The 14,409-nt window shown below is 36.7% G+C and overlaps 1 protein-coding gene across 1 annotated transcript in view; it reads left to right on the top strand.

The window, feature by feature from the left end:
* Positions 1–14,409, top strand: part of PSMD1 (proteasome 26S subunit, non-ATPase 1) — a 93,231-nt gene that overhangs the window by 53,737 nt on the left and 25,085 nt on the right. Inside the window, exons 17-18 of the mRNA XM_038574162.1 lie at positions 9,777–9,891; positions 13,688–13,804. Coding sequence (XP_038430090.1) covers positions 9,777–9,891; positions 13,688–13,804 — 232 coding nt within the window. The remainder of the gene's footprint in view (positions 1–9,776; positions 9,892–13,687; positions 13,805–14,409) is intronic.

Here is a 14,409-nt window from a genome sequence, read left to right on the forward strand (position 1 = left end):
CAGAAAAAAACACTTGAACTTAGAGTAGCCCTTCCCATCTCAATAGATCTCTTTTGCATTTGTGGCAATGCAACCTATTTCCGCAATCATATTCCTGATATGTCTCAGGTTACGAAACGAGATATATTTATTTTTTCAGTGGTTATTTAAAAAAAAAAGTCTAGGTATTTCCTGACCCTCGAATGTCTTTTTACCTTTACCTTAGAATATGTATAGAAGAATAGAAACATCAAAGCACTAAATAGTTGTGAATAGAACATTTTGGTACATGCTGGTTACCCACTTAGAAATTCTTCAAGCCCAGCTAAGGTCCAAATAAATTATTTACCAGCTAGGAATCTTTATTTGTAATTGGGTTTTGTCTGATCAGGTTTATCTTAATACTGATATAATTGCCATTTTTATACATTTTAAAATTCTTTTAGTTTGAGATAAGGAAAAAAATAGGTATTAGTAGGATCCAAATAATTGTTTTTTGGTAATTTCATCTTTCAAAGAAAGCCTATACCGCCACAGATATTTTCTAAATTTATCACTTTATGCCAAATTTGAAACAGTTCCTTGTTTTGCTTTAAGTAATAATCATTTTTTTCCTTAACCTGCCCAGTTTGGTGGGGAAAGAGTATAAGCTAAGAGGAAGATTAAACCATTTAATCATAAAATCTATAAATCCCATATTAAGTATCACTCCTTTAACATTGGTAAAATTTTTGTTTTGATCTTTAAACTACTGAATAGAAATAAAAGATTATGGTAGCAGTTTTTTTGAAGGAAAAAAAAATGAGATTTACTTTATATTTATTTGTTAAACACTTACCTCTTATTGTTAATCTCCCAAGCATGTGATTTTGTATGCTCAGTAGACCTGCTTGCTGCTCTGACTGAAGAAGTCCTCCCATTGACTTATTCAGTCTCCTGCTCTGTTGCTTGAAAGCAATGAAACAAATGTGTCGTATAGCTGCAAGCATGCCAATGAGGTTATTTCCTCTTTGATACATTCATTTTTAAAGAGTAGCAGCATTCATTATAATTCATAAAACTACCAGTTAAGTATGTTGAACTAGTTCATGACCCTATTTTGTTGTATTCTTAAGAGCTCTCTTTGATATTTGAGGGACTGAAATAAACTCTGCCATTTTTAGCTTAAGATAGTTTTGCTTTGGATTAACACTGAGCTGTTTCTCCCACTTGAAAAAAATAAGATATAATCTAGAGATTCTAGAGTTTTCATTCTGTGAAGAATGTGCCCAGTGAGCCTTATGGTGATTCCCAGAATTTAATTTCAGAACAAGATTCTTACTCGGCTTTTATGTGTTTGCTGTGGAGCACAATTAATTCCCTCTGGTTGCAACCTTATATAGAAGAGCACAGAAAGGTCTGAATTCTACATGTATACATAGGTTTTAGCAGAAACTTTCATTGCTCATTTTTAAACAGATGGCTTCTGGGATTGAGGGGGGTTGGTTCATTAGCAGTTTTGTTTTGTTTTGTTTTGTTTTGTTTCACAGATATATTGGGAAAAGTATACAGGATGTAATGAAAATATATTTCTGCCTTACTTCAGAAAGTTGGTATAAAAATTTTAACAGCTATGCTAAGTTTTTTCCTAAATTGTAAGACTAGCTTGGCATTAGAACATCATTTCTAAAATGTCCTTTTTGAAAGATCGTAGATCACTTTTTTTTTTTTAGATTTTTCTTTTTCTTTTTTTTTTCTTTTTTTTAAGATTTTTCATTTATTCATGAGAGAGAAAGAGAGAGAGGCAGAGACACAGGCAGAGGGAGAAGCAGGCTCCATGCAGGGAGCCCAACATGGGACTCTGATTCTGGGTCTCCAGGATCACACCCTGGGCCGAAGCCTGCGCTAAACTGCTGAGTCACCCGGGCTGCCCAAACTAGCTCACTTTTAACAGGTCCCACAGCCCAGCTCAAATATTTCTTGGCTTTTTTTTTTTTTATTCCTTTCTTACTCATTCTTTTTGACAAGATCAGTGAAAGAGTTAAAATTCTAAAAATAGCTCTTCCAAACTTAATCTTAGACTCCACTCACTCTCCCCTCATGACTGATTTTTACCTCTATTTTAATGAAAGATTTAGACCAATCTGAAAATGCTACCACCTTTTGCCTTCTCAAAATGTCTTTCTTTTCATCCATCCTACCCTTTGTTGACATTACTCTTTTCCACAGCTTCAAACATATTGTCAGTTTACCTAATGTGATTCTTTCTTCTGCATGCCCAGTTCTGCTATTGAACACACTCTACTGAATTTCTCATTTCATTTATGTTTTTCAGTTCCAGAATTTGTTTGGTTTTATTTATATCTGTCTGTCTGTCTGTCTATCTATCTATCTATCTATCTATCATTTCTATCTCTTGATTTTCTTGAGTTGATAAGGCATTGTTCTGTTTTCTTTAGTTATTTGCCTTTCTTTTTTTTCACTTTGAATATATTTAAGATAGTTTAAGTTCAATACCTGGGCTTACTCAGGGACTGATTCTATTTCTTTTTTCCTGTGAATAGGCTATACTTCATTTTTTTCTTTGCATGATTCATAATTTTTTGTTGAAAACTGGATGTTTTGAATATTACAATGTGAGAAACAAAGGAAATCAGATTCTCTGCCCCCTCCTGCTTCCAGGGATTTATATTGCTGCTTGTTATGGTTGTTTGGTGACTTTTTGTTTTTATTTTTATTTTATTTTATTTTATTTTATTTTATTTTATAAGATTTTATTTATTCACTCATAGAGACACATAGAGAGAGAGAGGCAGAGACACAGGCAGAGGGAGAAGCAGGCATCATGCAGACAGCCTGACGTGGGACTCGATCCCGGGTCCCCAGGATCACGCCCTGGGCTGCAGGCAGCACTAAACCACTGCGTCACCGGGGCCGCCCTTTGGTGACTTTTTAAAAGAAGCTTTATAAAGTCTGTATTCTTTCTCATGAATGGCCACTGAAGTCTGTGTTACATTAGCCTAGTGGTTAGCTAGTGACAAGAGTTTCCTTAAATGCCTGGAGCCAAGGAAAGGGAAAAGGAAAAAGACTCTCTCCGTCTTTGCAAATTGTGTTGGAACACTCCATTAGCGCTCAGCCAGGTCGTTTATCACTGTGCTTTAGCCTTCACTTCTTGCGTGTGCTGAGGCTGAAGTGAAAGTTTAGTCTTCTTAAGGCTTTCCTGAGCGTGTGTCCAACCTGAGTATTCATGTGGTATTCTTAATTCCCCCAGTATATGCAGCAGCTTTTAAAACCCTTATTAACTACACATATCTCCTTTCCTAGTCTCTTTTTTTCCAAGCTTCTCTGTCTGTCCTACTGACTTAGCCACCCAGACTCCCGTGCTTCTCGGTCTGCTTATTGCCTAGCCAATTAATTAATCCTTGCCCCAGGCTCCCATGGCCAGTACTTTTTTGCCTTTTTTTTTTTTTTAAGATTTTATTTATTTATTTATGAGAGACACACAGAGAGGCAGAGACACAGGCAGAGGGAGAAGCAGGCTCCATGCAGGGAGCTGGACGTGGCACTTGTTCCTGGGTCTCCAGGATCACGCCCTGGGCCGAAGGCAGGCGCTAAATGGCTGAACCACCCAGGCTACCCCTACTTTTTTTGCTTCTAAGTGTTTTTGACAAATGTCACTTGGGAAGTTGCTCCAACCCTGGGAGTACTCTAAGTTTGGTGAAACAAGGGCAGACTATTGCACTGGTGCTTCAGGGAACCACCAGATAGGCTGAAGCCCAATTTATTCTCAGTACTGTGAGAATAAAGTCTGTTTTGCTCCTGCTCATTAACAAGTGTTTAGGACACAGACTGCCCTCTCCACTGACACCACCAGTCTCAGGAGTAGAGAGGTGGTAGATGGGCAGTTTAAAACATCACAGCACTCTCTTACAATGCTTCATTAAGCTGTCCCCTGGTTGTTGTGAGTTTTTGTCTAGATTACAGACTTCTATAAAAGTTGATTCAAAGATGCAAATATTTGATGTAAATTTGCTCAGCTCTGCAAGTCTTCAGTAATTACTGTAATCAGCTTTAAAGGTAAACTTCTATTATCAGGATACTTATTTAAATATCAGAAATGAATTGAACTTTCTGAGAATTGAAGTATATTTATGTTCATTTTATAAAATCAAGGAAATATTGATACTTTAATAATCTACAAGTTGATAGCATCGCACTCATACTATAAGTCTTTCCTTTGTTTGCTCATTTTAAGGAATGATGGGAAGGAACATGCTAATAATACTATTATTTTTTGAAATTTACAAATTTGAATATTACAGATTTCTCTAGATCCAGGAATGCAATTTGATATATTTTTTTAAAGATTATTTATTTATTTATTCATAGAGACACAGAGAGAGAGAGGCAGAGACACACAGGCAGAGGGAGAAGCAGGCACCATGCAGAGAGCCTGACGCGGGACTCGATCCAGGGTCTCCAGGATCATGCCCTAGGCTGCAGGTGGCGCTAAACCGCTGCGCCACTGGGGCTGCCCCAATTTGATATTTTTAAGAGCTATGTTTTTTATTAGGGTGAAGTAGAGTTCTTTATATAAATCTTACGAATCTACTTTCTTCTCACCTTTTGACATATTTTCACCCTATTTTGGTAACATCTAAAAGAAACAATCTGTTTGGAAATAAAGCAAAAACTTATCTAAAACTGGCTATTTTTAGTTCTATGAAGTCTAGTATGACTTCAAAATATTTATATTAGGGCAGCCCCGGTGGCGCAGCGGTTTAGCGCCGCCTGCAGCCCAGGGCATGATCCTGGAGACCCTGGATCGAGTCCCGCATCAGGCTCTCTGTATGATGCCTGCTTCTCCCTCTGCCTCTGCCTCTCTCTGTCTCTATGAGTAAATAAATAAAATCTTTAAAATATATATATGTATGTATATTTATATTAAAGGTAGGACTAAATTTGTACAATTTAGGGCAGGATCTGTGTAATTTTGTTTTGTTTTCTTAATGGTACCTTACATGTAGTTGATAGATCTAAATTGAGCAAGTGAAAATTCATATGTAGCAGCAGCTTGGGATACAGAGGCTCGTGGGATGAAAGTACACTGGGCTGGGATGCCTGGGTGGCTCAGTGGTTATCTGCCTTTGGCTCAGGGTGTGATCCCGGAATCCTGGGATCGAGTCCTGCATCGAGCTTCCTACATGGAGCCTGCTTCTCCTCCTCTGCCTATGTCTCTGCCTCTCTCTCTCTCTCTCTCTCTATCCCCTCCCCCTCATGAATAAATAAATAAATTTTTTTTTTTTTTTAAAGAAAGTACGCTGGGGAAACAAACCTGTCTTCTTTTTCAGTTATTTTCCTAATGATGAATATTTGATGCATCTCATTTATATTGTAATGAAAATAACATTCAGAAAATATATCTCTCACTTTTTAACCTAATGATATTCACTTTTTTAGTTTTACAAACTAGCCAAAAAATGAATAAGAAAGTTGGTACAGTTCTCACCACATGTAGTAGCTCCATTGTTAAAACAAATGTGGCTAGCACATTTATAATTGTCCGAGAAAATATACTTTTAAATTTAACATACCAAAATATAAATACATGGAAAAAGTTGTCATATGTAACGCATTTTATGCTAATACAGTGGTTTCCAAACTATTGAATTCCTTGCTTACTACCTCTCCCTATTAAATAAAACAAAGCATACTATTTTCCTGTGACTTGATCATTTTAGACATTTATTTTTTCTAAACATGTTCATGGAGGGGTGCTTGGGTGGCTCAGTTTGTTGAGTGTCCAACTCTTGATTTTGGCTCCATTTGTTGTCTTGGGTCATGGGGTAGGGGTAGGGGGAATCCAGCCCTACATCATTGGCCCCATGCTCAGGAGGGGTCTCCTTGTCTCTCTCCCTGCGCCTCCCCTCATTCACACATGCTCTACCCTCCCCAATAAATAAACAAATAAATAAAATATATTTATAAATAAATAAATATGGGATGCCTGGGTGGCTCAGTGGTTGAGCATCTGCCTTCGGCCCAGGGCGTGATCTGGAGTCCTGGGATCGAGTCCCGCATCCGGCTCCCTCTGCCTATGTCTCTGTGTCTCTCATGAATAAATAAATAAAATCTTTAAAAAAAAAATATGTTCATGCAGGTGCAAAGATCATTTATTGCAGATCAGGGATTAGTCATTTAAGTACTTTGTTATAAATGCTAATCTAAGGGAGTTATATCAAATGATGAATTATTTTTGCGATATTATCTAAGAGATAAATGTTTGCATAGAAAAGCTAAGATTCAAGTAGTGTTAGAATTATGTAAAATAAGTGAAAGGAAGCTTTATGGGCTATTATTAAAGATTTGGTGTATTTTCTTTTAATCTCTCTTTTTCTTCACCTCTGTTTGTTTCCACCTTGCAGTTTATTTGTTGAAGAAACCGGGTCATTACTACTGTCTAGTTTGCACAGTATGGATTTTACTAATTGCGTGCTATATCCCTATGTGTAGTATAATATGTTTTTGGTCTTCTGTATTTCCTGTAAATTGATAGTTGGATCTTGAGGCTTGGTCACGTTGAGGTTCAATTTCTCTCTTTCTGTCTCTGTTTTATGGAGAGGCAGGGTTGGCAGTGCATATAAGGTCTACTTGTTTCTATTTTTATTATGTTAGCAGCCATTGTAACAATTATGCTGAGGTCTATTAATTCACTTCAAGCCTCCAAGTGATGGCGATAATTGTTTTGCCATTTATTCACTTATTAATAACTGTTACTTTAAAATTTTTATATTTATGCATACATTTTATGTGTGTTACATGTTTAGACAAAGATTAATGTGCAGAAGCTTTGCTTTCAGTGAATATTTACATTCCAGTCATTGCTTAGAAGGACTCTTTTGTCCTTTTAGAGCTACTTGCTAAGAATTAGAGTAAACATAGAATATTCTGGTTTTATTGTACTCTTGAAGAAGCTGAATGTCTAAGCTAATTTATTAAATAATTTATCATTTCTTGTCTTAACACTTTACTGAAGAATGTGTCAGCATTGGAACTGTTATAGACTAAGAAACTTAACAAGAATTTTTTTTATGTCCTTTGAGTTTAGAGCCCTCACAACCTATTTTAGTCTTTATGGTAATCAGCTAGGTAAAGCTCTGCATTAAGCTCCCAGTATTTATGTTCCCTGGCAAAATTTTCGCTGAATCTCATGAAACTATTAATCCTATTTGAAGTATAATACTTTTTTAATAAGTGAGCATCATAAAATAAATGAAGCTTTAAGATATATTTAGAAAAAGCTTTTTGGTGTGAGTCAGTTTTCCCTAGAATGTCCTGCCCTTGCTGCTGCTGAGGGACAAGTGGGTAAGTGTTCTGTGTGCCATTAGCTTCTTAAAAAGTTGGTGAGGAGATCTGGAGGTCAGGACCCTGATTATAGCCAACTTTCTAGGTTTAATATCCAACTCACTTTATATTATTTTAAATGAATGTTTGGGCATGAGTTACCTTTCCTTTTTTACAAAGAACCCAGGTATGTCTGCCTGGGTGGCTTAGTAGTTGAGCGTCTGCCTTCGGTTCAGGTCCTGATCCTGGGATCCGGGATCAAGTCCCACATCAGACTCTTATGGGGAGCCTGCTTCTCCTTCTGCCTATGTCTCTGCGTCTCTCTCCTCCCACCCCCCGTCTGTCTCTCATGAATAAATAAATAAAATCTTTAAAAAATAAAATATAATAAAAGCCATAGAATTGTAAAGTGGGAAAGATATTACAGAACTTCTAGTCCCATTCCTTCTTTTTTCATACATAGAAAGGGATCCCAAAGTCTTTGCTTCATTGAATCTTGTCTAAATTATCCCAGCTATTTAGACACAAAACAAGAACTGGAACATGTGTTTATGACTTCATGGCTTCCTCTTATATAATGTATAGTTATGTCAGTGTGCATTAACAGAAGGTGTATATTATTACTACATTTTCAGTTATTTGCTCATTTTGTTTTTTATATTCCAGCAAAAGAGTCAAGAAAAGTTATTAGGAAGCTTAGTCAAACTGAGAATATTTTCAAGAAAGAATGATGGACTCTGTTGTAAGGAGGAAATCCAACCTTCTCTTGTAGCAAAATTCCATTTTTCAGGACAATTTTCATAAATTTGGCTCTACTCCATTTGAAATTTGAATTTACTACTTACTAGAGTTTGAGGCTAGAGGACAATTCCAACAAAGAGCTACAGATTTAAATTGGTCTGTAGGTAATAACTGCTTTCATTCACAACAAGAAAGTCTTTAAAAATTTTTTAAATTAAATGTAGTCAGGGGGATCCCTGGGTGGCTCAGCAGTTTAGTGCCTGCCTTTGGCCCAGGGTGTGGTCCTAGAGTCCCGGGATCGAGTCCTGCGGCGGGCTCTGGGCATGGAGCCTGCTTCTTCCTCCTCCTGTGTCTCTGCCTCTCTCTCTCTCTATGTCTACCATAAATAAATAAACAAATCTTAAAAAAAAAAAAGAAAGAAAAGAATAAATGTAGTCAATAGCTAGTTTTTTCCTTTAAGTTTTTATTGAAGCGTAATATACATCCAAAAACATGCACATAAAAAAAAACAAAAACAAAAACAAAAACATGCACATAATTAACCTACAGCTTGATGAATTTTCACAACTAAACACACACTGTGTAACCAGCAACCCAGTTTGAGATCTTTGTCAGCCACCCTCACACTCCTCTACATTCTCTTCTAGTTTCTGCCCCCATTCTGCTGCCCCTAAGGAGTAACCACTATAAAGATGAGGTCAGGTACTTCATTAGTCAACATTGCCCTGGTTTTTGTCTTTGCTGAAATATGAAGAGGTTGAGAAAATAACAATTTCTTGGGTACCTTCCTGTTCAGTTGGTTGAGCATCCTACTCTTGATTTGAGCTGGAGTGATGGTCTCGGGGTCATGAGATTGAGCCCCATCTTGGGTTCTGTGCTCAGCATGGAGTCTGTCCCACTCCCTCTGCTTTTCCCCACATTCGCACTCACTCTCTCTCTCTCAAATAAATAAAATATTTTTTAAAAAAGAACAATTTCTGTTCTTATCAACACCAATAATTGCTAAAGAAAAAAACCAGAATTTTTTTATTATCAAGGCATATTTACCAATTTGATATTGAATCAGAGTTATACTGGGTGATTCAAATCTTTTATGTAGCTTTGGAAACATGCCGGAGTCTCTACATCAGTAGATGTAGAGATGTACGTCAGTTTCTGTCTTCTGACACAAAACACAAAGTAAGTAAGAAAGATAAGAATTGATGTAGGGTATTGTGTGCCTCCCACACCGTCATGGTTATTACTCACTATGGAGGAGGCACGAGGGAAGGACTATAATGCAAAGCTGTGGTTGAGGAATTACTGATATATTCTGCTTTGTGTATATTCTCTGAATATTGAAGATAGAGTTTTAATATCAATAATTAGAATTCCATGGGCGATTTTTAATTCTCCAACTTCTGGGGATCCCTGGTGGCTCAGCGGTTTAGCGCCTGCCATTGGCTCAGGGCGTGATCCTGGAGTCCCGGGATCAAGTCCCGCAGGCTCCCTGCATGGAGCCTGCTTCTCCCTCTGCCTGTGTCTTTGCCCTCCCCACCTCGCTCTCTCTTTCTCTCTGTCTCTCATGAATAAATAAATAAATAAAATCTTTAAAAAATAATAATAATTCTCCAACTTCTGTGTGAATATATCTGTTATTTCCCATAAGTTTAAGAAAATAGTTAAAATTCTTCCATCTTGATTTAAAATATTTTACCTATAACACTGTCTTCACTTTCTCTATTTCTTATCAGGACCCCTGAACAGTGCCCCAGCGTTGTTTCATTGTTGTCAGAGAGTTACAATCCTCATGTGCGTTATGGAGCTGCTATGGCCCTGGGCATCTGCTGTGCTGGTACAGGAAACAAGGTAAAGCCCAAAGCCAGTGGGGTCCGTTCTTTCCTGGCACCACACTGTTTTCCTTTGTGGGAAAGTTTATACAACCACTGTAAAAATGCAAGTATGGTGTGATCTATAAGAGTTAACTTGCCTCACAAAGCTTCTCAGAACTAACTTCCTCATTTTACTGTGCTGGGTTGCTCAAAGCCAGTTAAGAAGAACGAACTACCACATTACATGGGTGATTCTAATGAAAACAATGCTGTTGAATTTTTCTTTGAAAGCGTTGATTTCTTTAAAAAAAAAGATAAAATATTCTTTTTTCTTTAAAGAATTACTCTGTTCCCTTTACATGGTAATTTACATGTTTAATTGACATGATTAGTATTGTGGAAATCAAGATTCTCATATGAGACCACCAAAATCAATTAACTTTGATTGTTTTGTTTTAAGCAAATCGCCTGCTATTTGCCTGATCTCTCCTCATAAACGTAATAGACAACCTGATATTTGTTAAGTCCTCAAAAGTGACAAAACAGGGGCACTTGAGGGTCTAAATTGGTTAAGTGTCTGCCTTCAGCTCAGGTCATGATCTCAGGGTCCTGGGATGGAGTCCCATTTGGGTTCCCTGCTCAGTGGGGAACCTGCTTCTCCCTCTCCCTCTGCCCCCTGACTTGTGCTTGCTGTCATTCTCTATCTCAAATAAATAATCTAAAAAAAAAAATGACGAAGAGTTGGGTTCCAAATAGATGATTGGAAAATACAGTTCATCATGAGATTCATAATGAAATGTTCTGTTGCTTAAACAAGTATTCTTGATTCACAACAATGACATAATCATCACGTTTTTGCCTTTCATGGCACAAATGCACACCACTTTGACCACCCCCCAAAATATGAACTTTTCTTTTAATAGTGCATGTGTGCATGGTTGTATGTATGTGTGAGAGAGAGAGAACACAAACATAATGAGAATGAGAACATAAAGAACAAGAGCATAACTAAGTTTTGCTCCCAGTGTTTTTTCATCAGAAGAGTAATTTTTTTAACCTCTCATCCAAAATAAAATAAAACATTTATTGCTTGAGTCCAGGAATTAAATTTTAATTTGCTTAATTTTTTCTAGTCACATAAAATGTTACTGAAGCTAGGAATTAAAATAGACATTTTCACTATTTGTGATAAAAAGTGCATAAAAATTTATAGAGACATCCCCTTTCAATATTCTCATTTGTTTCCCTACCCTGCTTTTTTTTTTTCTTCATAGGACTTATCACCACCTGACATATTTTTATACCTATTTATTTATTGTCTGTCTCCTCTGCCCTGAAATGTAAGGTCCCTAAGAACAGAATGTTCACTGCTAGAACCTGTGTCAGGACTGCCACATAGTAGGCATTCAGTAAATATTTGTCAACTCAATGGTGGCGGGGGAAGATCATTGAAAGATATGATAGTGAACAAGTTGGGCATACTCTCTGTTCTCACAGAGATTTGTTTTTAAAGTGTTTTCTTTTGGAGGGAATTTCTTAACATGAGACTGTATCTTTAGTTTTGTTAGGAATATCATTGGGTATATAAAATACAGTTTATGTAGAAATTGGCTGTCCATTTTTTTCTGGAACACATCTGTTCTGTAAACAAAGGTAAATTATAGTTGAATGTCTTATGAGGTATTTTCCCCTCAGGTCTTCAGTAGACATTTATGTCAAGCCTCATAAGTTAAATGTACATTAGATTTTTTTTTCCTTCCAGATTATTGTAAACTTAATATGATATCTAGGAGCAAGTGTTCTTTGAGACACAGCATTTGAAAAGTTAATTCAGTAAAAAATTTTTGTTACTCATACTAAGCAAATCTGCTTAATTTCTAGACAGTTTGTGTGATCTACATAACAATACCTATCTGACCAAGGTTTGGTGCTTTATTTTTTTTTTAATTTTTTAAAATTTATTTATGATAGTCACAGAGAGAGAGAGAGAGAGAGGGGGGCAGAGACACAGGCAGAGGGAGAAGCAGGCTCCATGCACCGGGAGCCCGACGTGGGATTCGATCCCGGGTCTCCAGGATCGCGCCCTGGGCCAAAGGCAGGCTCCAAACCGCTGCGCCACCCAGGGATCCCGGTGCTTTATTTTTATTTCTTAAAAACCTAAAACTTTTTTTTTATTCTGAAATTTATCTTAAGGTTGAGGTTATATCACATACTTCAAAGACCAAGTTAGTGTCTTTTTTTTTTTTAAGATTTTATTTATTTACTCATGAGAAACACAGTGAGAGGCAGAGACACAGGCAGAGGGAGAAGCAGACTCCATGCAGGGAGCCCGATGTGGGACTCGATCCTGGAACTCCAGGATCACGCCCTGAGCCAAAGGCAGATGCTCAACCACTGAGCCACCCAGGCGTCCCAGTTAGTGTCTTTTAACTTATAACTTGGAAATTTGGTTATATTTTTTATCATGACTACCTCATAAACAATATTGACAATACTATGAATAGTGTTTGAAAACTCTGCACAATGTCATGGCATTTTTCAGTGAAATGGGGAGAAAGAATACACTTATCTGGTATGTATATTATCTGTTACCAGCTCTGATTTTTAAAATAAATAAATCCTCATGTAAAGCAATCTGAAGCTGTTTTCTTTAAAAAAGGATGCAACTTTGTCTTTCCTTGTCCTTGAAACATAGGATATTTAAGAAATGGCATATCGTGTTAAGAAATAAATTTGAGGGGTACCTGAGTGGCTCAGTGGTTGAGCATCTGCCTTTGGCTCAGGTCAGGATCCCATGGTCCGGGGATCAAGTCCCACATTGGGCTCCCCACAGGGTGTCTGCTTCTCCCTCTGCCTATGTCTCTGCCTCTCTCTGTGTGTCTCTCATGAATGAATAAATAAAATCTTAAAAAAAAGAAAGAAATTTGATAATCTTGTAAGCCCATTCTCTGTTCCTCTGGATTTATATGTACCAAAGACCTTATAAGGAATGTTACAAAGTGGCACTTAAGAAAGTTCCTGTATGTCCTTAACAGAAGTTATATAGGACCAAAGAGTTCTTGGTCAAATACAGTGAACAGGTGGTGGGTTAAGCAGAGTTTGAGTGATTTCTTTAATAAGGCTTTCTGGATCTTTTGCCATAATGTATATCATTATCAATGATGTATAGCTTATCAAATTCTATATATATTTTGAATCTCTGAAACAAGGTGTTACATAGTACATAGGAACTACCATACTTATTTCATCAAGGAATCCTTTTTTCATAGAACTGATTATTCTGAAGAATGTGTTACTGGGAAAATCCTGTTAAATGTCGATTTAATTTTTTTTTTTTTTATGTTAGGTCTTATAAAATCATTGAAGCCATTACTTTACCCTAGTATTTGAAGGAAGTTGGATAATTAATCCAGGTTTTAGGGTCAGATTGGCCTGAGTTCTCTACTTGTCTGACTTTGGATGAATTTCTTAACCTGTTTCTTTGTTTATAAAGATTGTTTTATATTGTTATTTTTGTTTTTGTTTTAGGATTAATAGAAATATATGGGATATAACGTATAAAATACATGCTGTGCCTGGAAAATAATAGTTGTTATCAAACATTAATCTCATTTTCTGTTACTTACTTTTATCTCAAGACAGGAGCACTCCTTCTACAAGCTTCCTTCTCACTTACCATCAATTATATTGAAACAAGACATACTCAGTTGCAAGTAGTCTTTAATGAACTTACTACAAAGTTAAATGAAAATACTGACTTAGAATGATAGTAACTAATTTGAAAATCCAGCTATAACAGCTTAAAGTTTTGTTTTTTTTTTTAATGCTTTCAGGAAGCAATCAATTTGTTAGAACCGATGACAAATGACCCTGTGAACTATGTGAGGCAAGGAGCTCTGATAGCTTCAGCTCTCATCATGATCCAGCAGACTGAAATCACTTGTCCAAAGGTGAGCAAATAAAAAAATTCTCCAAAAGAGCTAGTTTAGGCTTTTCTTTAGTAACTTATCTTCTTTTAAGGACATTTTTACCCCAAATGTGGTGGGCATTAAACTCACAGGAAGCAAAAAAGTGGGAGAAAGAGATAACTTTATAATACTCTTTAAGTGCATTTTTTTTTACAGATTTTTAGTCACTTTGTTAATTCAGCTATTTAGCCATTCTTGAAAAATTAGAACTTACAGGTTGATGGGATCATAAAAATGAACTTTAATTTTTGCCTCTTGCTGTCCTCTTAAAATGCATTTAGTAGGATAACTTGTTCCCATGCTACAGGATGTGAACTCAGGCAGTTCGCGACTTTTTTGATCCATCATTCTGAGGTAATAAAATGTCCTACGTTCACTTTACATGGTATATACATTCTCAGTTTAGAAATGAGTGTATCCAGATTCTCTGTTAGAATGTCACTGCCCTCGGGGGTGATCTTTTGGGCAGGGTTTCACATGGCTCATGGACAGCTTTCTTTCCTTTCTAGCCCACATCTGTTCACAAAAGTGGTCCTGCATATTTTGCCCTTGTAGCTAGGAGTATAATATGTGGTTCTCAATGCAGC

Source organism: Canis lupus, chromosome 25, assembly GCF_011100685.1.
Source record: "Canis lupus familiaris isolate Mischka breed German Shepherd chromosome 25, alternate assembly UU_Cfam_GSD_1.0, whole genome shotgun sequence".
Classification (NCBI taxonomy): domain Eukaryota; kingdom Metazoa; phylum Chordata; class Mammalia; order Carnivora; family Canidae; genus Canis; species Canis lupus.